The sequence below is a fragment of the Coloeus monedula genome (assembly GCF_965178545.1).
Source record: "Coloeus monedula genome assembly, chromosome: W".
Lineage (NCBI taxonomy): Eukaryota > Metazoa > Chordata > Aves > Passeriformes > Corvidae > Coloeus > Coloeus monedula.
Window position 1 is genome coordinate 29,110,544 of NC_138821.1, and position 21,335 is coordinate 29,131,878.

Genomic DNA, 21,335 nt, shown 5'->3' on the forward strand with positions numbered 1-21,335 from the left:
TGTACCAGTGGTTTGTAGCTTGAAAAGGGGCAAGTTTGTGATTTTTAACTGGGAAAATTTTAACTGGGAAGGGTGCAACTCTATTAATAAACTTTAAACAAATAGAAACACTGATAATGGAACTGGATTTTTGTACCTGGGCTGATGGGTTAATTGTAACATTCAATTTAAAAATAATTAACTCAAAATTAATTATTTAAAGCACTTAATATGCAAAGACCAAGCACAAATAGGGATTTCATGTATGACACTCAGTGATGATTTCTGGCTCTGGCTCTCCTGCTGGTTGTGAGGGCCCTGGTTCCCCATCATCATTAACTGGTCGTACTGATTTGGTCTTATACTTCCTCCTTTGCACAGGGGCGACTGCTGCTGGCTGTGGTTGTCCTTGTGGTTCAGCTGAAACCTGGACGGTTATAACATCCGTGGGTTCCACCGCTGCACCATCGGACTCACCGTCTTTGGGGGAGGGAGAGGGTTTTTCACTAGCTGAAGAGGTGTATTCCCTTAGCACTTGGCATATCTCCTGGCGCATCTCCTGCATCCCCTTCACCAGTACGCCCACCCAGTTCGGGTAGTCCATTTCTGAGGTGGGCTGTTGGGCGGTATCAGGCTGTGGGGCAGGATCTCTAGTGTCTGGGGCTGTGTCAGGATCTGGGGCTGGGTCAGGCTCTGGGGTAGGATCTCTAGTGTCTGGGGCCGTGTCAGGTTCTGGGGCAGGGTCAGGCTCTGGGGTAGGATCTCTAGTCTCTGGGGCTGGTGTCTGGGTAGTTATCCAAGCCAATCTCAACTTATTCCTGCGTGCTAAATAGAGTAGGCCTACCAGCACCAGTTGGTTAGTACTCAGAGGGAATCTAAACCTTTCGAAAATTGGTGGGGTGGGCCCAAAGAACTGGTTGAGGGGTTGGGAGAAAACTTCCCCTGGTGTCATTTCCTCACAGAAGGTACCATTTTTAACATAACCCCAAAAACATGCACTCAGTGTGTGATAGCCCTTTATCCACGTGCCCACATTCTGGAGGAAGTTAAAAGCCCATGAATTCCTCACCTTCTCGACCCATAGTGCAAACCGGATAACAGCAATGGTAGCCTTAGTCAGAGGACCCATGTTTAGGTAAGGAGCTGCAAAGGGGAAGAATATAGCCACGACCACGTGACACCCGAACCAGGGTAAACTAGACCACATAATGCTGCCTAGCAAGGTTCCTATATCCCGCACACAAAATTAAGTTGTCCAGGAACTGTTATTCCTTTTTCACCTCTCTCTCTTAATGCCCTCAGGCCCCACGGTTGGGCTCCAAGATCTGTCTTGGTTTAAAAGACAGGTGTCTGCTAAGGAAGGCAGAAGCCTCCCTTGGAATGGCAGATGCAACCCCCTTCCCTCTGAGTTATTATAATTTTGAAATCAAGGAGGCTTTTAGGCAAAGATGTAAGAAATAGGAATAACAGTTCTTTACTATTATATATATAACCAGTCAAACAAACAACAATAACTATGGCAGTAACAGCAAACAATCACAAACCCAGTCCCAGCCTTCTCGGCTGTCAGGCCCTTTCCCCTCGGGTGCAGTTCTGGTCGCAGCCGACAGGGGCGCTGGCGGCTCCCGGTGAGCAGGGTAGGTGTGATGGTTTTCCGGCAGCTGCAGGGGGCGCTCCGGAGCGAGCTCGGGGAGCACGCGGCACAGGTGGCCTGGGATCCCGGGAGGGATGGAACAAAGGCTTCACAAACCCCTGGGCAGCTCGCCCCTGTGTCCGGCCGGACCCTCAGGAACGGCAGGCTGGAACGGCAGGGACGAGCACAAATCCCGGGTGGCAGACAAGATGTATCCAAACGGAGAACACCCCCCCCCCCAGGGTTCTGGGCAGGCAGGGCGGCCAGGGCTACAATGTAGCGAAGGCTCGAAGCAGCGGCGGGGCAGGGTGGCCACAGCCCGGCTCCGAGCGGGGCAGGGAAGGCGGGCTTGGGATCTCAGAGCTTCTCCAGTAATGAGGAAAAGCAGCCGAAGAAGCAGACTCCTTCTCTCTCTGGAACGTCGAGACGGAGTGCCCCCACCCCCAGGTGAAACAAAAAGAGCAGCCAGGTCCTTTGTTTTCCTGAAGTATTCAGCCATTTGTTTCCCTAGCAACATGTATAGGGGGAAAAATTCCTTTAACGGAAAAAAAACCTAGGACTAAACTAAAACCCCAACAGTGAGAAAAAATGTGAGATAAACAGCTCTGCAGGCATCAAGTTCAGTGAAGAGAGGGGGAGAGGTGCTCCAGGTGCCAAAGCAGGGATTCCCCTACAGCCTGTGGAGATGACCATGGTGACACAGGTTGTCCCCCTGAAGTCCATGGAGGTCCACGGTGAAGCAGATATCCACCTGCATCCCATGGAGGACAGCACACTGGAGCAGATGGATGTGCCCTAAAGGAAGCTGTTACCTTGTGGAGACCCTATGCCTGAGTGAGCTCCTGGCAGGACCTGTGACCCTGTGGAAAGGAGCCCATGCTGGAGCAGGTCTTCTGGCAGGACCTGTGGCCTCGTGGGGGACTAATGCTGGAGCAGTGTTTTCCTGATGCACTGTTTCCCATTGGAGGGACCCCACCTTAGAGCAGGGAAAGTGTGTGAGGAGGAATCTTCCCCTAGTCAAGTCTGTTTTGCCCATGATGATAATCCATAAGTAATGTCCCTGTCCTTATCTTGACCCATGAGTTATTTGTCATATTTTCTCCTCTGGTCTTGTTGAGGAGGGGGAATGAGTGAGTGGTTTGGTGGGCACCTGGCAGCCAGTCAAGGTCAACCCACCACAGCGAGAGAGAGTGGTGAAACGAGAGAGAGCAAAAGCAGGCAGGAGCAAGAGCATCCAGAGCATGGTGACCAGTGACACAAAGTCTAGTGTGAGGCCAGTAACTAGCAGTGCACCCCATGGGTCAGTACTGAGTTCTGCCTTGTCCTGGTGGACACTGAGTTGAACACAAGCCAGCAATGTGCCCTTGCAACAAAGAATGTTAATGCATCTGGGTTCCCTTAGGAGGACTGTTGCCAGCAAGTTGAGGGAGGTCATCCTTTCCCTCTACTCAGCAATGGTGAAGCCACACCTGGACTCCTGTGTCCAGTTCTGGGCTTCTCAGTACAAGAGAGACATGGACATATTGGAAGGAGTGCAATGAAGGACCACTGTTGTGGTTTAATCCCAGCCGGCAACTAAGTACCATGCAGCTGCTCACCCACTCCACCCCAGTGGGATGGGGAGGAGAATTGTGGGAAAAAAAGAAACTTGTGGGTTGAGATTAAAACAGTTTAATAATTGAAACAAAGTATAATAATGCTAATGATAATAATGATAATATGAATTTTAATTTAAAAAAAACCAACCCAAACCCCAAGAAAAAGAAGTGACGCACAATACAGTTGCTCACTACACATTGATCGATGTCCAGCCTGTGCCTGAGCAGCAATAGGCTCCTTTTGGGTAATTCATCCCAGTTTATATAGTGAGCATGATGTTCTGTGGTGTGGAATAGCCCTGTGGCAGGTTTGGGTCAGCTCTCCTGGCTGTGCTCCCTCCCAGCTTCTTGTGTACCTGCTGACTGGCAGAGCATGAGACACTGCAAAGTCCTTGACTCAGGGTGATCACTGATGAAAAACAGCCAAAACATCTGTGTTATCAACATTATTCTCATACTGAATCCAAAACAAAATGTCTCCAATGCAGACCCTCCCACAAGCCGCAGTTCTTCACAGACTACTCCAGCATGGGACCCCCATGGTAGTCACAGGTCCTGCAAGAAAACCTGCTTCAGCAAGAGCTTCCCACAGAGTTACAGCCTCCTTTGAGCACATTCCCCTGCTCTGGCATGGGGTCCTCCACAGGTTGCAGGTGGATATCTGCTCCACCATGGACCTCCATGGGCAGCAGGGGGACAACCTGTATCACCATGGTCGTCTCCACAGGCTGCAGGGGAATCTCTGCTCTGGCACCTGGAGCACCTCCTCCCCTCTGTTACGAATGAGAGGGGAGAGCTTAGACAAGTCCCTGCCTTTGCCCAGGTTTCTGGCAGTAGACAGCAGCTTTATTGAGGCAGCCAGCACCCCAAAACCCACTCTCACTCACAAGTTCTTAATAATGACTGATCAGGTCTATTATAACATGCATTTATTGAATAGACACAAGGAAAAACAGATGTAAGGCTTTAACGGGCTTACTTACTACACAGAATAAACAAAAGAAACACTACTAGTGGGTTCATAAGACATTGCATGATAATAAAGGTATTTATGTTACAGCTAGCAAAGAAATAGTATAGATTAGGAGCCAATGTCACTTACCAACGAATGATGGTGGTGTGCAATCTCCTAATTTTTCTCAATCCCAGCGAAGTATCTCAAAATGGACGTCTCCACTTTCGAGGAGAACTCTCCACACACTCAGAGAGTATATAAGAGATTTCTGATTTTATGAAAATCATAGTGGTCTTTTATAATTTGTAAAAGAGCTTGTGTCTGTCAGTCAGAATTTTCACTTATCCTTTCTGTCTTGGGGTGACTTTATGATGTGTATCCCATATCACTGCCCTATGCCCAGAAATTAATTTTTGTGCCTTTCTATGCCTTTAAACTGAGCCTGAGACGGGGGAGGAAAAACTGAGCAAAACTTTTTCAAAGCAGTTTGCAGCCTGTTCAAGGTCACACAGAGATAGAGACTTTTATTTCAACTGTGGCAGGAGAGCGAGAAGGAAGGGAAGCACCCGGCTTGCTTTTCTTTCCAGCCAGCTTTCGGCAGTTTTTTCCCCCCAGCTCCTTTTCCTCCAGAGAGTTGAACTTTTGTTTTCCTGGGACTGCATTTTATTCCTTTTCTCTGCTGGACAGTTTCAACATCAGAATACATTGGGAGGACTTTCCACCGAGGCCTTGGCCCTGGAGGTGGGCCCACCACCCCGTCCCAGCTCCAAGGATGGGGAGAGAGAGATCTATGGAAGGACTCTGAAATTTTCCCAGGTTTCTCTCAGCAGAGCAAGAGATTTTATTATTTGGCATTATTATTCTTTTCCCGTGTGTTTGTTAAATAAATAGTTTTTATCTCTTTCACTTTCCTTCGAGGAAAATTTATTTTTTCCCAAACCTGGTGGGGGAGGCATGGTTGTAGCCTGCCTTCTCTCAGAGGATATATTTCTAGATTTGGCCAAACCGGAACACTTTCCCATGCATTCAAGGCAGGATGTTTATTGCTGGCTAAGGGTGTTTTCAGCCAAGATAATTCATCACAAGACAAACCACTCTGGCCTAGCTTAGCCATGGGGGAAGTAAATAAGTCTCAGGGATGAAAGGCCCTGTCACACCCTCTTTCTTCACCAAACTTGGTGCCTGCAGGGCTGTTTCTCTCACACATTCTCACTCTTCTGGCTGCTGTTGCACAGCAGTTTTGTTCCCTTCTTAAATATGTGTGTCACAGAGGTGTTATCACTGCTACTGATCAGCTCAGCCTTGGCCAGCAGCAGCTCTGTCTTGGAGCCAGCAGGCACTGACTCAGACATGGGGGGAAGCTTCTGGCATCTTCTCACAGAAGTCAAGAAAAGAGCAACTGGGAGCAGGGAAAGACAGCAAGAGGGAGCACAAGCACAAGCAAAGAAGTGACAGCAAGAGTGACAAAGCGAGCAGAAGAGATTTCGAAAGGAGGAGACGAAAAGAAAAAGAGAGACCAAAAAAGCAAACGGGAGGACGTGAGGGAGAAAAAAATCCAAGAGAGAAAGCAAGTGCAGAAAACAGGGTGAGAGCGAGTGAGACCATGTGTGAGACTGCAAGGACATAATGATGCAAGGCACATTCCAGGCAAAACAACAAAGTGATAAACAGCACAGCAAATGGCAAAAGCCAAAAGCAGCCATTAGCAAGTCCTGGAATTTGATGTACAGCAAGAGAGGGAGCACTCCAAAGAGCAGGTGAGGGGCCAAATAAACCAGCACTGAGAGCAAAGAAGTCGACACCATGACCAGCAACAGCATAGTCAAGATAAAACCAGTTTAAAAAGTGAAAGGGGAAAAACCCAACAAACCCAAACAAGTGATGCAAAGGCAGGCAGTCATCACCTTTCACCAGCAGACCAATGCCCAGCCAGTCCCTAAGCAATGACTACTTTGAAAAGACTCCCCCCCCTTCCCCCTCATGTTTTAGTTATTGCTGAGCAGGGCTTGCACAGTGTCAAAACCTTTTCTGCTTTTCGTACCACCCCACCAGTGAGGAGGCTGGGGGTGCACAAGAACCTGGGAGGAGACACAGCTGGGACAGGTGACCCCAACTGACCCAAGGGATATTCCATACCATATTACATCATGCTCAGTATATAACGTGGGGGGAAGAAGGAGGAAGGAGGGGACATTTGAAGTTATGGCATTTGTCTTCCCAAGTAACCATTATGCATGATGGGGCCCTGCTCTCCTGGAGATGGCTGAACACCTGCCTGCCCATAGAAAACAGTGAATTAATTCCTTATTTTGCTTTGATTAAGTGTGTGGCTTTTACTTTACCTTTTAAACTGTTTTATCTCAGTACAAGATAATTTTTTTCACTTTTACTCTTCTGATTCTCTCCCTAATCCTGCTGGCAGGGGAGTGAACGAGTGTCTGTGTGGTGCTTAGTTGCTGGCTGGAGTTAAACCACTACAGATGGAAAGTACATTGCCCATGGATTTATGAGCTAATTACCTAATGGTGCTCTGTGACTTACTGTGAGACTGTTTTGGGGACTGGTTAAAATAATACCCTTGAGAATCCAACAGCACATATAACTAACCTGAGGCTACATAGCAGCTGCAGTGGTTATTTCAACCTTGAGGCTGCAGTAGCAGCTAGGTAGTCTCTCTTGCAGAGCTACTCTGCATCTGGGAAGCAAAATTCCATCTACATTAGTGTTAGGCCTTTTTTCCTCAAAGTGAGTTGTAACAGCCAGTTTCATACCTAAAAGATGTCTTTATGCCTTCCCGGTTGAGTTGATATATATGTAATGTGAAGACTAGGTTATTCATCTAAGCTTGTTTTCCTTAAAGGAAAAGATGAACACGTTCCAGTAAAATAGTAAAAATCAGACAACAAATAGCACATCAGGAAATTACATTTAGTAGGTGACTTTAACACAAAAGGGAGGTTTTCTTATTTTTAAATTGAAGATCCTGTGATGACGAGGAATGCAGTAGCATACAGTTCTATTTATTTTAAATATGTTGAAGGAGAGGGAAGATCCTAGATTGTTTAATTCAGCGTGACAGTTCATTATTAGATTACTGAGTACAGATTTAAATTTAGGCCAAGGAGACAGAGATCTGATCTGCTCTCTGTTTGTCCACACATCCATTTCTGGCTTCTGTATATACTTCAGACTGGAGCAACTATAGTAGACTGATGTCATACAACTGCAGAGGATCAACAGGACTTATACCCCCATGAAAAGATTCTCTTAAAAAACAAGAGGTTTCCACTATTTGAATAGCAATAACAGAATACTAAAATATAAAATGGCATTAATAGCTGTACTACTTGGGCTGTTGTTGTATCTTCTGTTTCTTTACTGTTGATGTAATTGAGTTTTATATAATCACTTATACATGCTTGTAAAAAGAAATAACTAGATTGCAAGAATAACTTTATCACCAATATATTGGGTATATATGGCAAGGTTTGGAGTATGGGGGGGACTGCAGGTGTGGCATCCATGATGGACACAACCAATTCCAGCTGGCTTGGCAATGGACCCACCACAGGCCAAATCTGAGCCAATCAGCAAAGTTGGTGGTGCCTGTGTGAAAGCATATTTAAGAAAGGGCAGAAAACACTGCACATGCAGAAGAGAAGAGGAGAATGAGAAACAGCGGTGCGAACACCAAGGTCACAGAAAGAGGAAAAAGAGACAGAAGGTGCTCTAGGCACCAGAGCAGAGATTCCCCTGAAACCTGTGAGATCAGGTATTCCCCTGGAGTCCTTGGAGAGGCCATACACTGGAGCAGGAGAAAAGTGTGAGAAGGAAGAAGTGGCAGAAAGAAACTGTTATGTTGTTGTGGGTTAACCCTGGTAGACAGATAAGCACCACACAGTTGCTTGCTCACTTCTCCCCCACAGTGGGACAGGGGAAGAGGAAAGGAAGAGTAAAACCAAGGAAACTTGGGGGTTAAGATCAAACAAACAAGCAAACAATAAGTGAATGATAAGTGGAAGAAGAGGGAAGAAAATAAAAACGTAATACAAAAGCAATCATGCACCACTTCCTTGTGGATATACTGATGCTCAGCCAGTTCTTGAGCAAAAGATGTCTAACCCCCTTAAAGTCCCTTCTTTTCCCTTTTATTGCTGAACATGACATTATATGAGATGGAATATCTCTTTGGTTAGTTCAGGTCATCTGCCCAGTTGTGTTCCCTCACAGCCTATTGCTCAACTCCTTCTCCCCCAAGCTATTCACTGGGAGGACAATGTGAGAAACAGATAAGGCTTTGATGTTGTGCAAACACTGTTCAGCAATAACTAAAATATTAGTGTGTTATCAGTACTGTTTTGGTAAAAATTCCAAAACACAGCACCACATGAGCTGCTTTGATGAAAATTAACTCTATCCTAGCCAGGCCTAATACATATATACTGACTGTAACCCCCATCCCCTCTGAGATGCTTGAGGGAACAGATAAAGGAGTTGTGAGTAAAGGAGTGAAGTTGAGCCTGGGAAATGGAGAGTTGGGTGGGAGGTGGATTTTTAGATTTTATTTTTGTTTCTCATTACACAAACTTATTTTGCCTCCCCCTTGCTGAGCAGGGAGGTGTGAGCAGGTGGGTATTTGGCTGTTAGCCAAGGTCAATCCACCACACACCAGTTAGTGAGATTTCTTTCTGACGGCACAAAAATCTAACAAAACTTTTCATTATAAAGAAACTGTTTTGTTTTTCTGTTCAGGTACCATGATCAACAGGATGTTACAAGCAACTTCCTTGGAGCAATGTGGTTGATTTCAATAACATTTCTATCCATTGGATATGGTGACATGGTACCTAATACATACTGTGGGAAAGGGGTCTGTTTACTCACTGGAATCATGGTGAGTATTTCAGAATTTATTCACTGTATATGAGATTAAGTTTGTTGGAATTAATCCCCAAACTCGTGGTAGCCATAACAGAAATATTTATTTAATAACTTTTAAAGTATATACGCTTACTTGTACCATTCCATGGTCTTTCATTCCGTGGTAATGGAATGTAAGGCTTTCATCCTCTATAGATAGACTGAAGAGCTGCATAATAAAATACAGAGGAACAATTCCACCCTGATACAATTCTCAGCTTCAAAATCTCAATAGAGTCTTTCATTAAATGTTAGTATATCACATCTTGACTGTCTTTGGACATGTGTAATTGGACCACTTCTAATAACAAACCTACAGATATTTGCTTCTTAATGTAGTTACTTGCAGGTGTAGAACTGGGATGGTATCTAGTCTCCTAAAGCGTTTTGCTTGTGCATAGTTTCCTACATTGTTTCTTATAAGTCTAATAACATATGGTCCATAGTTTTCAATTGCTTTAAATGGATTTATGCAGTGCAGTTTTCATTATAAGAGTTTTTGTTACCATTGACTGGTTAGGCCATGCATATTCAGTACTTCATATCTAATTTCAATTTTTTTGTGTTGTAGTATTTGCTTGAAGTTACATAGGGAGTAGGGCAATAAATGGTAATGGAAATTTCTACATGTTTACAATAAATAAGAAGCAAAAAACCTCCTGATCCTGCCACTTTTATTTGTATCAAGCCCCCATGTAAATTTCCCTGTGAGTTTCATGATGGACATAATATATAATATATATGACAGTAAGATCCACTGATCATAAAAGTAATGCAGCTTCAATATATAGACCTTCTATTAAAACATAGATATTTGGATTATGGCTGAAAAAAAATGGTAGCAAGAAGTTTCTCTTTTTGAGAAGGTGTTTTAGTATATCTGTTGTTTGTAAAAGTATGTATTTTATGTTTAGAGAGTAAAACATTTCTGTAGCATTGAAGACTTTTTTTTCCAAATGCTTCTTTTTTATTGTTTAGCATCTGACAGGTTTCAGGTCATTGACCTTTATTGAAAAAGCCTTTCAGTAAATTTTGGTAGTGTCAAATGCATATATCTTTAAATACAGAGTTTGCAATCTGGTGAAAATACAGGTGGAAAGTACAGGGATGACCCAGAAGGTTTTTCTAAAGGCTGTTGACTAAACTCATATCTGCTGTCCTCTGGGATGTTTGTCTTTGTTCTTCATTCTGAGCTGGAATTTGATGCCAGATGGAATAAAAAGTGGCCATAAGTTCATTAGGAAGAGAACATACAGCATATATTGCCACAGGGATGTGCAGAACCCTGTTATGATGTTTTCCTTCTTTCCAAACACTCTTCAGAAATAAGAAGCAAATGCTTCAAGATGCAGATATTAGATCATTATCCCTCCTCATTATCATCTCTGACTACATCCTTGACAACAGATCTCTTGACAACAGGTAAATTCTAGGTTAACTTTCCTTGAATATTTATTCAAAACAAATTGTTCATCATTCCTGGCATTTCCAGTATGGAAAAGAGTTACTGTAACAGAAATCTTGGAATTTCCAAGCCCTGCAGAAGCCCAATGAAAATGTTAGTATTGATACGAACCATATTGATACCATGAGTTTCACACTGATATTTGATTTATATTGATGCAAATGACAGCAGCATCTCAACTGGTCTTAAAATTTTAATGGATGTGGGTTGGCTGTACAATTTTATTATGATGAAAACAAGGTAAAAATAAAATATCAGAAACATTCTCCAGATTATTGCAATATTTTCTATGTGCTCATGAATGAACTACACAGAAGGTGAAATTCTGAGCTGTAGTTTTCATTTTGCTTATGACAGCACCATTTGGAATCAGCTATAAAATTATTTACAGCATCTGTTTCAATTACTTTAGTGAAAAGCTACAGTAGGGGTTAATATATACTGATTGCACACATAGCATTTCTTTTTCGCGACTGAAACAAGATCCCTTTGAAAATTAGGTTTGTAAAAGGTACAGATGATATTCACCTTCATGCCTTTGATTGTTTTTTATGATTAAAAATTCTGCAGCTACATTTGAAGCAGTAAGGCTCCAAACACTAGGTATGACTTACATAGTCAAGATCCCATGAGGAGTTTAGGCTAAATACCTCTAGAGAGGTAACAAGAGTGTCAGGTAGAAAGTGTGTGGTGATAGTTAAAACAGTAATGAAAATCTGACCCATAATTAAAGGATATCAGCAATATGGCTTTGGCAAGCTGACATATTTGAGAAAAAAATTATGAAGCAGTGAGAGAAATTTAGAAGTTGAAATTACTTTTTCTTTGGTAAAAGATCTAAAAGATATGAAGTGTGAAACAGTGAACATATCAATGAATATATCCTCCTGCCTAAACTCCAAGACCAAAAAGTTCATAGCTCCTAAACTGGATTCTTTAAAAACAGGTAAGCTTCTAAAACTTTTATAGTAACCAATTCATATTTATTATGCAAAAGATGTGATTTCAAGATGAAAAAATTAAATTCCTAGCATCCAAAGTAGCAAGTAGATTACAACAGTAACTTACTTACAGGCCTAACTTACTAACAAATCTAAAGTACTTAAGAATCCAGGAGAGCAGCATTTCTTCCACGTTTGCTATAGTGTATTCACACTTGTATGCACACAGATATACATAGTCTGTAAAAGGCACCTGTGAAAAATTCCCCTTGAATTCAGTAAAATTCTCATTTTGGATGCCTTTGCATCTTCTCAATGGGTGAAGGGTCGAGCCTCGAGGAGTGGGGGTATCAGCCCAGGATCCATCATCATTCGGCGATCCTTTGAGTATAGAAAACTTGAGAGTTCACTGGCTCTGAGAGGCCTCACTCAGAGGGAGGTTGCTGGTTGCAACTGCTGTGGGCCAGGAGAGCTCAAAGGGTCTCACTTTGGACCATTGTTTATAGGGTTGCAACAGTGGGCTTTAGTCATTACAATGTTTCATCCTGGCCACACTTCAGGTCAGCACGCTTAGAAAGTTTGAGAACAAAAATATTATCCCACTTGGGTGGTTATGTCACCAAATTACCGGAAACTGGGTAAAATAAAATTCCTTAACACCAATTTTTAGTGTTAAAGAGGGTGTAGTGGTTTGGTCCAAAATACTCATTACTGTTTATCTGCTGTGAGATAAGAATTAGGAGAAATGCAAAGCAGGCACCAAACTTGAAAGAATATAAAGTTTATTAACAGACCTAAAAGAGGGAAGAAAAAAAATTATACCACCTTCAGAACTCTCCTCCTCCCCCCACCTTCCTCCCTTCTCCCACTGACAATGTAAAAAGACAACCCTTAAGATGTTCAGTCTGTTTACCACTTCCATAATAACCTTGTTCAGTCCATTTAGAAAGAGAAGTCTCTTCTTGCTCATGCTATGAATGAAAACATTATCACAACGAGACAGCCACCCACTTCCAAATATTGTTCAGTCCATTTAGGAAGAGGAGTCTCTCTGCCTGCGTGTGAGTCCTTTCCCCCGACTTGCAGCTTTTCCCGCAACTGCTTTCGAGGGTCCACTCTTGAAGTTTTTTGGGGTACAATTTTAAGGTTGAGCCGTTCAGAAACAAAAACAGAGGCCCTTCTCCTTCCCTGGGAGCAAAGGGTCTTCATCATCTTCATCTTTAGGACTATCTCTGGGAACATCTCTAGGTACTGAGGTTTTCTCCTTTCCCGTTTGGAGCAAAAGTCCTCATCTGGTTCATCTCTAGGGACTGAGGTTTTCTCCTTTCCCGTTTGGAGCAAAAGTCCTCATCTGGTCCATCTCTCCCTGTCCAAACTTCTCATGAAATTACAGCTGCGTCAGCATCTGCCTATCTCAGCGCAGGTGCTTTTGCTTACGAGTTGAACACTCCACCCCCCATATCTTCATGAAATTACAACAGGATACTCTGATATATCATAGCTTCACAACAGAATTTCAGCTTTAAGCATCTCCTCTCTCTCTTCCCTCAGGTTTTCAGCTCTTCACAGCAGTAAAAGGGTTAATCTCACCTCGGCCTTGCAGCTTTGCAGCTGGAATGTTGAATTTTTCTTATCGCAGTGGAGAGGGGGGAGAGCCGAGCCGCTCCGGCTGCCCACGGCAAGGCAGTGGGGGGGGGTTCCATGGCTGGAACAGGTCCATGGCTTCAGGATGGCTGTGGCCCGGCCCGGCCCGGCCTGGCCCAAGCAGGGCCTGGCCGGGCCCACTGGCCCCCACACGGGGCCTGCAGCCACCTGTGCCAGCACCAGAAACGAGAGAGAGCTTGGGGGGGGTTTGCCTATTCTTAAATGTGGATCACAGAGGTGTTCACAACTTTAAGTGGCTTAGAGAATTGTCCATATTCAAACTGGCCAGCTGATAGGTTCTATCAGTTCCCAGAGGAAACTGTAAGCACCCCTTAGCAAGGACATCCCTTCCGGGACTATGCTTGCTAACCTATGACAGAGGGCATCATTTATTCAGGCACCTGGAAGGGCACAGGGAATAACTCCTCCTAATGTGCCCCCCGATTTCTAGAAGTGTCTTGCTAATGTACAGTCACTACATGCCTATTATAATTTGCCCATTAACATAAAAAACACTCCCCACATTCCCCAAGTTCCTAAATTCAGTCCTTGTTGAGGCTGTAGCTGAATTCTTGAGCCAGAAGTCTCCTCTTTATCTTCCAACATCCTTGCTTGAAGAGCAATTTCTGCATGCCTTGCTTCTCTGCTAAAGGTCTGCAGACACAGTATCTTCTCTGCTAAAAGCTCACAGTCACAATAGAAATTGAATTTAACTGTTTTGGATTCAATTTCCCCCTTTGAAACTTCTCAGATTCCTTAAGGCCATTTGATAAGTTTCAACTCGATGTCTATCTATAGTTGAATACATTCCTGCAAGGTTATAATTGATCATTTTGCAAACACAGCCAATAGCAAGACCAATAATTACTACAGTTACAACTATAATTATGATGGTTTCTAGTATTTCAGCCAGCCATCTTCTCAGGGACCATCCCCCTATTCCTTGAAGAATTTTATTGGACCAATTAGTTTCAGAGGCCTTTTGGATAGCATTGCTATCCTCAGCAACTTGCTGTATTTTGTTGTTTTTGGAGACCTTCTGTTACATTTGGGATGTGTACACAACAGTGTTCTCTATCCAATTTTAAATACCCACAAAGCCCTTGTTCTTTGGCCAGCAATAGATCTAAGGCCAGTCTGTTCTGTAATGTCACTTTAGTATTCTCCTGTATTTGCCTATTTATATTTTGAAATCCTCCTTCTTTAGCTTTGGATAGTTTCCTTACTTGCCAAGTTAGATTATCTAACAAAATTCTGTTTTCTATAGCCATGGCTCCTGGTAAGAGAAAACTCTGTAGGGGCCATTCAAACTGTGTGGAAGCTGAAGGCGCTGTTGTTGGAGGTTAGGATTTTTCCTTTTTTTTTCTTTCTCTCAGGGAATTTTGTCCCATTTGTTGCCTAAGAGATGATAAAGACCAGTATTTTAGAGACAAAAGAAGTGGCCAAGGTAGGGGAAAAGGTGCAGCTGGCTACTCTCTTAGCTGGGGGATTTTCTCTTGGGAAGGGCAGAGATACCACGAGATTTTGGCTGGGGGATGAGGGGCTGGGCTCAGCTCCTCACTCACTCTCTCAGATCGGAGGGGAATGGTCAAGTTGCTACTACTGTGGGGAGAATTCGCTGCCACCGTGGAGTCCAGCCCCTGTAATGCTTCTTCCTTACCGTGGGTGAGCCTTTGCTCATAAGAGCAGCCGTTGAACTGGGACCTTATTAAAATCCGATCGCACTGGAAAGGACCCTTGAGGAAGGGGCAGTCAATAGCTAACTCATGTAAACACAAGTTAACTATTGGGAGACAGCAAATGTTAGTTCAGATAGCAGATGCTAATTACAAAACCTAAGAAGCTGAATTCACCCTAATCTTGTCAAGATAGAGGGGACAAGGATTATCTCAGAGGCCGCTGAATCATTCCTCAAAGGACTACACATGCCCAGGGAGAAAGGTGAAAAGTGCACTGTGAGGAAGACTACTGGTCTTCATCAGAAAGACCCCCGAGGAAGAGGAGAGGCCTTCCTCAGCGTGACCACCAGGACACACAGCGCATGCATGACCCGTATGCTAATGATATTAATGACTTCTGAGAAATAATTTGTATAACCACACCTGTCCCAAGGAATATTATGAATATTCATGATTTAACCCATAATATTGTGTTGTAGGGAGCACTGGTGTGTGTGTTTGGAGGAGCAATCCCCACACACCCGATGCGCCGAATAAAGCAAATACCCACTTCTCTGTCTCTGAAGTGTCTCCTGGCCCGGTTGTGGCGTGATTCATCTGGCACCCTGAGATGGGGCCCTCTCTGCCTGGCTGCCGGATCCACAGGTAAGCAGACCTCCCAGTCGCGACCCTGAATTTTCAGGGGGAGCTCAGCTGTCCTTTGGCTCACAGCAGGGGCAGACAAGGACCATCTGCACCAAATTAAGGTATTTGCTATTCCTTTTAAACACAGAAATACCTGCAGGTCCAGGGTTCGAGTCCCTGAGGGTGGGTTGAAAGTCCCGAGGAAGACTGGGTCTCCCAAAATTAGTCCTGGGCAAGAGAAAAAGTACTTTTAAAGGGGTTGGACCCCCAGGGGTTGGACCCCACTGTGAAAGGTACCTTTAAGGGGTTGGGCCCTGCTGTCATGTGCTATTGTACTGCTATTTTTGTTTTGTCTGTTGCTACTCTGCTGCTGTGTGAGAGAGTGGATGAGACGTGCTGTCAAAGCGCAAAGCGAGTGGGGAGCTCTATCTGCGGTTCCGTACCCCGGCGATGGGCTCGGCCAGAGAAAAGCGAAGTGTTTGGCAAAGAGTGAATGAATATAAATCATATAAACTGTTGGTTTGGAATTCAACCTTACTGTCCGAAGGGGGGGCAGATTTTTAGAGGAGAAAGATTTTAGTTACTGAATTGAGAACACCCAGGCCCCACCACTTTTCTAATATAGCCCCAGCTGACTTCTCTTTTGAAATCCCATGCCCAGTGTGGGAACAGTTGTGAAGCTTGGGTTTTGTGTACATGTATTAGAAAGTGATATTGTCTATTAGAAAAAGTGGACAGTTTCCAAGTTGCTGGAGGAGAGCGCTTGGTATTGGCAGAACGTGGCTTTGTGGAAAGAAGGAGTTGGTTCTCTGGTTTTAGGGGTTTTTGGCTGTGGAAGAGAGAAAAGAGGGGGAGAAAGGGCAAAAAGGCGCAATGGGTTCATCAGAAAGTAAGGAAATAACCCAGAAAAGTCCGTTAGGATGCGTGCTGGCACATTGGAAAGAGCTGGGGGGAGTCCCTGGAAGGAATATGAAAAAGAGCACCCTAATTAAATATTGTAATCAGTGGTGGCCACTCTACAAATTAGATGATGGTGGAAAATGACCAGAGAATAGCTCTTTAAGATATAACACTCTATTGCCATTAATGTTATTTTAAGGAGGGAGAATAAATGAGATGAGGCCTCCTATGCAGATTGTTTTTTTACCTTAAGATGCAAACCAGAGTGGCAGAAACAATGTGGCATCAATCTGGCACCACAGGACTCTATGGTCCTCCTCCTAGAGCCGACCCACTGGTCAAAGTTAAGCTAGGGGAACGGGAAGTAAAATTTTTGGTAGATACTGGAGCCACATTCTCAGTTCTGAATCAGACTTTAAGTCCTGTAAGTAATGATTATGTCCAAGTTGTTGGGGCTACAGGGAAAACTGAGAAAGCCTATTTTTTTGAGACTCTTAAAATTTATATTAGGCAAAAAGATGGGAATACACCAATTTCTATATCTTCCAAACTCGCCTAAACCCCTGCTGGGCAGAGTTCTATTAACCTGGTTAGAAGCAAAAATAGAATTCACAGAACAAAGAATGAGACTACAGGTTCCTGAAGAAAAATTAATTTTGGCCTTAAGTTTAGCAAATGTCCCTGAAAAAGGAGGAATACCCATAGATGATAAGATAAAAGATCAAGTGATCCTACTAGTATGGGATGTCAAAACCCCAAGAAGATCAAAACGAGCTTCCCCAGTAGTTATTGAATTTTTAGAAGGGGCACAGCCAGTGTCAGTCAAACAATATCCACTAAGGCATGAAGCATGAGTGGGTATAGAACCAATAATTGCCAAATTTATCGATCAAGGGTTGCTGAGAGAGTGTAGGTCCCCCTACAACACCCCAATTCTACCAGTACAAAAGCCAAACAGAAGTTATCAGTTAGTCCAGGACCTGAGGGCAATAAATGCAATAACAAAAACACTGCATCCCATAGTAGCCAATCCTTATACTTTACTTACAAAATTACAAAGTGATTGGGTGTGGTTTTCAGTTTTAGATTTAAAAGATGCTTTCTTTTGTCTGCCATTAGCTAAAAAGAGTCAGGAAATTTTTGCCTTTGAATGGGAAAACCCCAAAACAGGGAGAAAGAGTCAGCTCACATGGACTGTATTGCCCCAAGAATTCAAAAATAACCCCACGATATTTGGAGGTCAATTATCTCAAGAACTGGAAGCCTGGACACTGCCACTTGGAGAAAGTACATTTCTGCAGTACGTTGATGACCTACTAATAGCAACAAGGACCTGTGAAGACTGCAAGAACTGGACTGTAAGTCTTTTAAATTTTCTGGGACTAAGTGGATATAGAGACTCTCCTGAAAAGGCTCAGCTAGTCCTCCAGAAAGTCACATATCTGGGATATGAACTGGCAGGAGGGGAGAGAGCCTTGGGAAATAACAGGAAGGAGGCAATTTCCTGTTATTCCCCGGCCAATTACAACCAAAGAACTGAGAACTTTTCTGGGAATGACAGGATGGTGTAGGTTGTGGATCTACAACTATGGACTCATTGTGAAACCTTTATACCAACTCCTAAAAGAGACTGGGGGAACTCACCTATGCTGGACACCAGAGACTAATAATGCATTTGTAATTCTGAAACGTGAGTTGATGCAAGCTCCAGCATTGGGCATACCAGATGTCACTAAACCCTTTCTACTGTTCTCACATGAGAGACAAGGACTGGTGCTGGGACTTTTGGCACAGAAGCTGGGACCATACAAAAGGCCAGTGGCTGATTTCTCCAAGCAGCTGGACGTGGTCAGCCAAGGATGGTCCCCCTGCCTGCGTGCAGTGGCAGCTGTGATCCTGAACATAGAAGAAGCTCGCAAGTTCACACTGGGCCAGCAGATAACTGTTTTTGTCTCTCACACAGTGTCAGCAGTGCTCACACAGAAAGGAAATCACTGGTTGACTCCATCTCACTTTCTCAAATACCAGGCTGTCCTAGCAGAATCAGAGGATGTGAGTATCCAAGTAACTAACATTTTAAACCCAGCAGCTTACCTCCAGAGCAAGGCTGCTGAGGAGCCTGTACAGCACGACTGCATTGAAACCATGGAGGCAGTTTACTCCAGCTGCCCGGACCTAAAAGACTCTCTGCTAGAAAATGCGGAAAACTGGTTCACCAATGGGAGCAGCTATGTCAAGAATGGTAAGCGGCTTGCTGGGTATGCAGTTACAACCACAGACACTGTCATTGAGGCAAAACCGTTACCTGTGGGGACATCAGCTCAAAAGGCTGAAATAACAGCCCTAACTCAAGCCTTGGCGTTGGCCAAAGGAAAACCTATCAACATTTGGACTGATTCAAGGTATGCTTTTGGGGTGGTACACGCTCATGGGGCTATCTAGAAAGAAAGGGGTTTATTAACCTCACAGAAGAATGAAATCAAGCATGCTACTGAAATCGTACAGTTACTGGAAGCAGTGATAAAACCTTCAAAAGTGGCTATAATGCATTGTAAAGGACACTCCCAGGGTAACACTATCCCTGAACTGGGAAATGCTATGGCAGGCAAAACAGCAAAGGCAGTGGCTGGCGGGGATCAAATTCAAGCCCTTGCTCTAATCCCTTCTAATATCCTTATGGATGAAAAACCCCCACCATATGACACTGATGATTTAAATTGGATACAAGAAGAAAAGGGACAAATAGGAACAGACGGGTGGGCTAGAATAAAAGATCTCATAATCATACCCAGAAAATTGTTAAAATTATTTATCCAGAGGGAACATTCTAAGACACATTGGGGAGTTAATGCTCTGCATAACCATTTAAAAGACAAAGTGATAGCACTGAAATTAAAGGAAACAATCGAGGACATAACTTCCACTTATGAAATCTGTCTTAAAAACAACCCTAATACCATTGTTAGGCTAAACACCGTGACTATCCCTAAGGGAGTTTTACCAGGGGATGCGTGGCAAATTGATTTTTCTGAATTACCTAGAAAAGGGGGATACAGGTATCTTTTAGTCCTCACAGACACTTTCTCAGGTTGGCCTTCCCTTGTAAAACCAATAAGGCTAGAGAAGTTGTTAAAGCTTTAGTACAAGAAATTATTCCACAATTTGGGGTACCCAGGGAAATAAATTCTGATAGGGGATCGCACTTTGTAGCCCAGGTAGTGCAAGGAGTGAGTTCATCTACTGGGTATATGCTGGCGATTACACACACCATACAGACCACAGGCAAGTGGGCAAGTAGAAAAGATGAATCACTTAATAAAGCAACAATTGGCCAAAATTTGTCAAGAAACTAATTTATATTAGTATCAAGCTCTGCCCATGGCTTTGCTAAGAATTAGGATAAAACCACGGCTTAAAGAAAAACAAAGTCCCTTTGAAATTCTGTATGGAAAGCCCTATAGAAAAAACGTGATTCACAATGACAGTGTGGTTCTAGTAGGGCAAAGCTACTTAATAGATTATGTAAAGCATTTAAGTCAAAAATTACAATCAATACAGACATTACATCAGATCACCTTGGATGACACTTCTTAACGGTTTAAAGAGGTATGGGACAAACTTACATCATGGTTACCCAACTTATCCTAGCTTAAACAATTGCTTGTAATAGCTATTTGTGTTATTGGATTATTACTTAGTGTTTGTATTAGTAGTTACTGTTGTATGATACTATGTACTTGGAATCACGATGCTTATGCTCAATGGCACAAGCAAAAACTTAGAAATAAGATAGAGAAAGGTACTTACTTTAAAGACATGCAAGATTTGTAAAGAATTACAAATAACCAAAGAAAAGGGGGGATTGAGGAAGGGGCAGTCAATAACTAACTCATGTAAGCACAAGTTAACTATTGGGAGACAGCAAATGTTAGTTCAGACAGCAGATGTTAATTACAAAACCTAAGAAGCCGAATTCACCCTAATCTTGTCAAGATAGAGGGGACAAGGATTATCTCAGAGGCCGCTGAATCATTCCTCAAAGGACTACACATGCCCAGGGAGAAAGGTGAAAAGTGCACTGTGAGGAAGACTACTGGTCTTCATCAGAAAGACCCCTGAGGAAGAGGCCTTCCTCAGCGCGACCACCAGGTCACACAGTGCATGCGTGACCCATATGCTAATGATATTGATGCCATGAAGATTTTTTGCCTTTTCTTTTATACCCCTGTTATACCTTTTTACAACTTCTGTATTCTTAGTGCTTTTTGCCTACATTCTTGGACTTGTTTGTCAAGCTAAGTGACTAAACATTTTAGAAGCTTCATAGCTAGAGATCAGTGTGCCCCAGACCCCAAGGTCCTCTCCAGAACACATTCTGTAAATTAAGATAGAACCATCCAGGGGAAGGCTCCTTGGGGAGGGGAGCTCACTTGAGCCTCTCATTGGGGAATCTTTGATAAATATGCTAATTAGTAAAACCTATAATGTTAGGGGGGGGGATTTGGTGGGGTGCATTTCAATGCATGTGACCTGGACGTGTGCACCTAAGGATCCTTAAAATAAATACCAAGGTAAAATCCCTTTTCCCCTTCTAACCGTGTATGACTCTTGATTTTAAGACCAGGAAAAGGCATCAATATTAATGACTTGCGGGAAATAATTTGTATAATCACGCCTGTCCCAAGGAATGTGATGAACATTCATAATTTAACCCATAATACTGTGTTGTAGGGAGCACCGGTGTGTGTGTTTGGAGGAGCAATCCCCACACACCCGGTGCACCGAATAAAGCAAATATCCACTTCTCTGACTCTGTCTCTGAAGTGTCTCCTGGCCCGGTTTCGGCATGATTCACCCTTGTTATCTACTCGGATGCCTCAGGGGAAAATACCTGGGACCCCAAACCCATCCCCTGTTGTAACCGCTAGACTCTGCCTAGCAGGCTGCTGCTCCCTGAGAGCTCAGCGAGGGTTTCCTAGGGCCATGCAACTAGTCAC

The 21,335-nt window shown here is 43.6% G+C and overlaps 2 protein-coding genes across 2 annotated transcripts in view; one reads left to right on the forward strand and one right to left on the reverse strand.

Moving 5' to 3' along the window:
- Positions 1 to 5,517, reverse strand: part of LOC309584641 (small conductance calcium-activated potassium channel protein 2-like) — a gene marked incomplete at its 5' end in the record, with an annotated part of 50,937 nt that extends 45,420 nt beyond the window's left edge. The window contains one exon of the mRNA XM_082300782.1: positions 5,369 to 5,517. Within this exon, the coding sequence (XP_082156908.1) occupies positions 5,369 to 5,517 (149 nt within the window). The remainder of the gene's footprint in view (positions 1 to 5,368) is intronic.
- A 3,443-nt stretch (positions 5,518 to 8,960) lies between these two features.
- The window catches only part of LOC309584595 (small conductance calcium-activated potassium channel protein 2-like), a gene marked incomplete at both ends in the record, with an annotated part of 214,820 nt that continues 202,445 nt past the window's right edge, over positions 8,961 to 21,335 (forward strand). The window contains one exon of the mRNA XM_082300689.1: positions 8,961 to 9,059. Within this exon, the coding sequence (XP_082156815.1) occupies positions 8,961 to 9,059 (99 nt within the window). The remainder of the gene's footprint in view (positions 9,060 to 21,335) is intronic.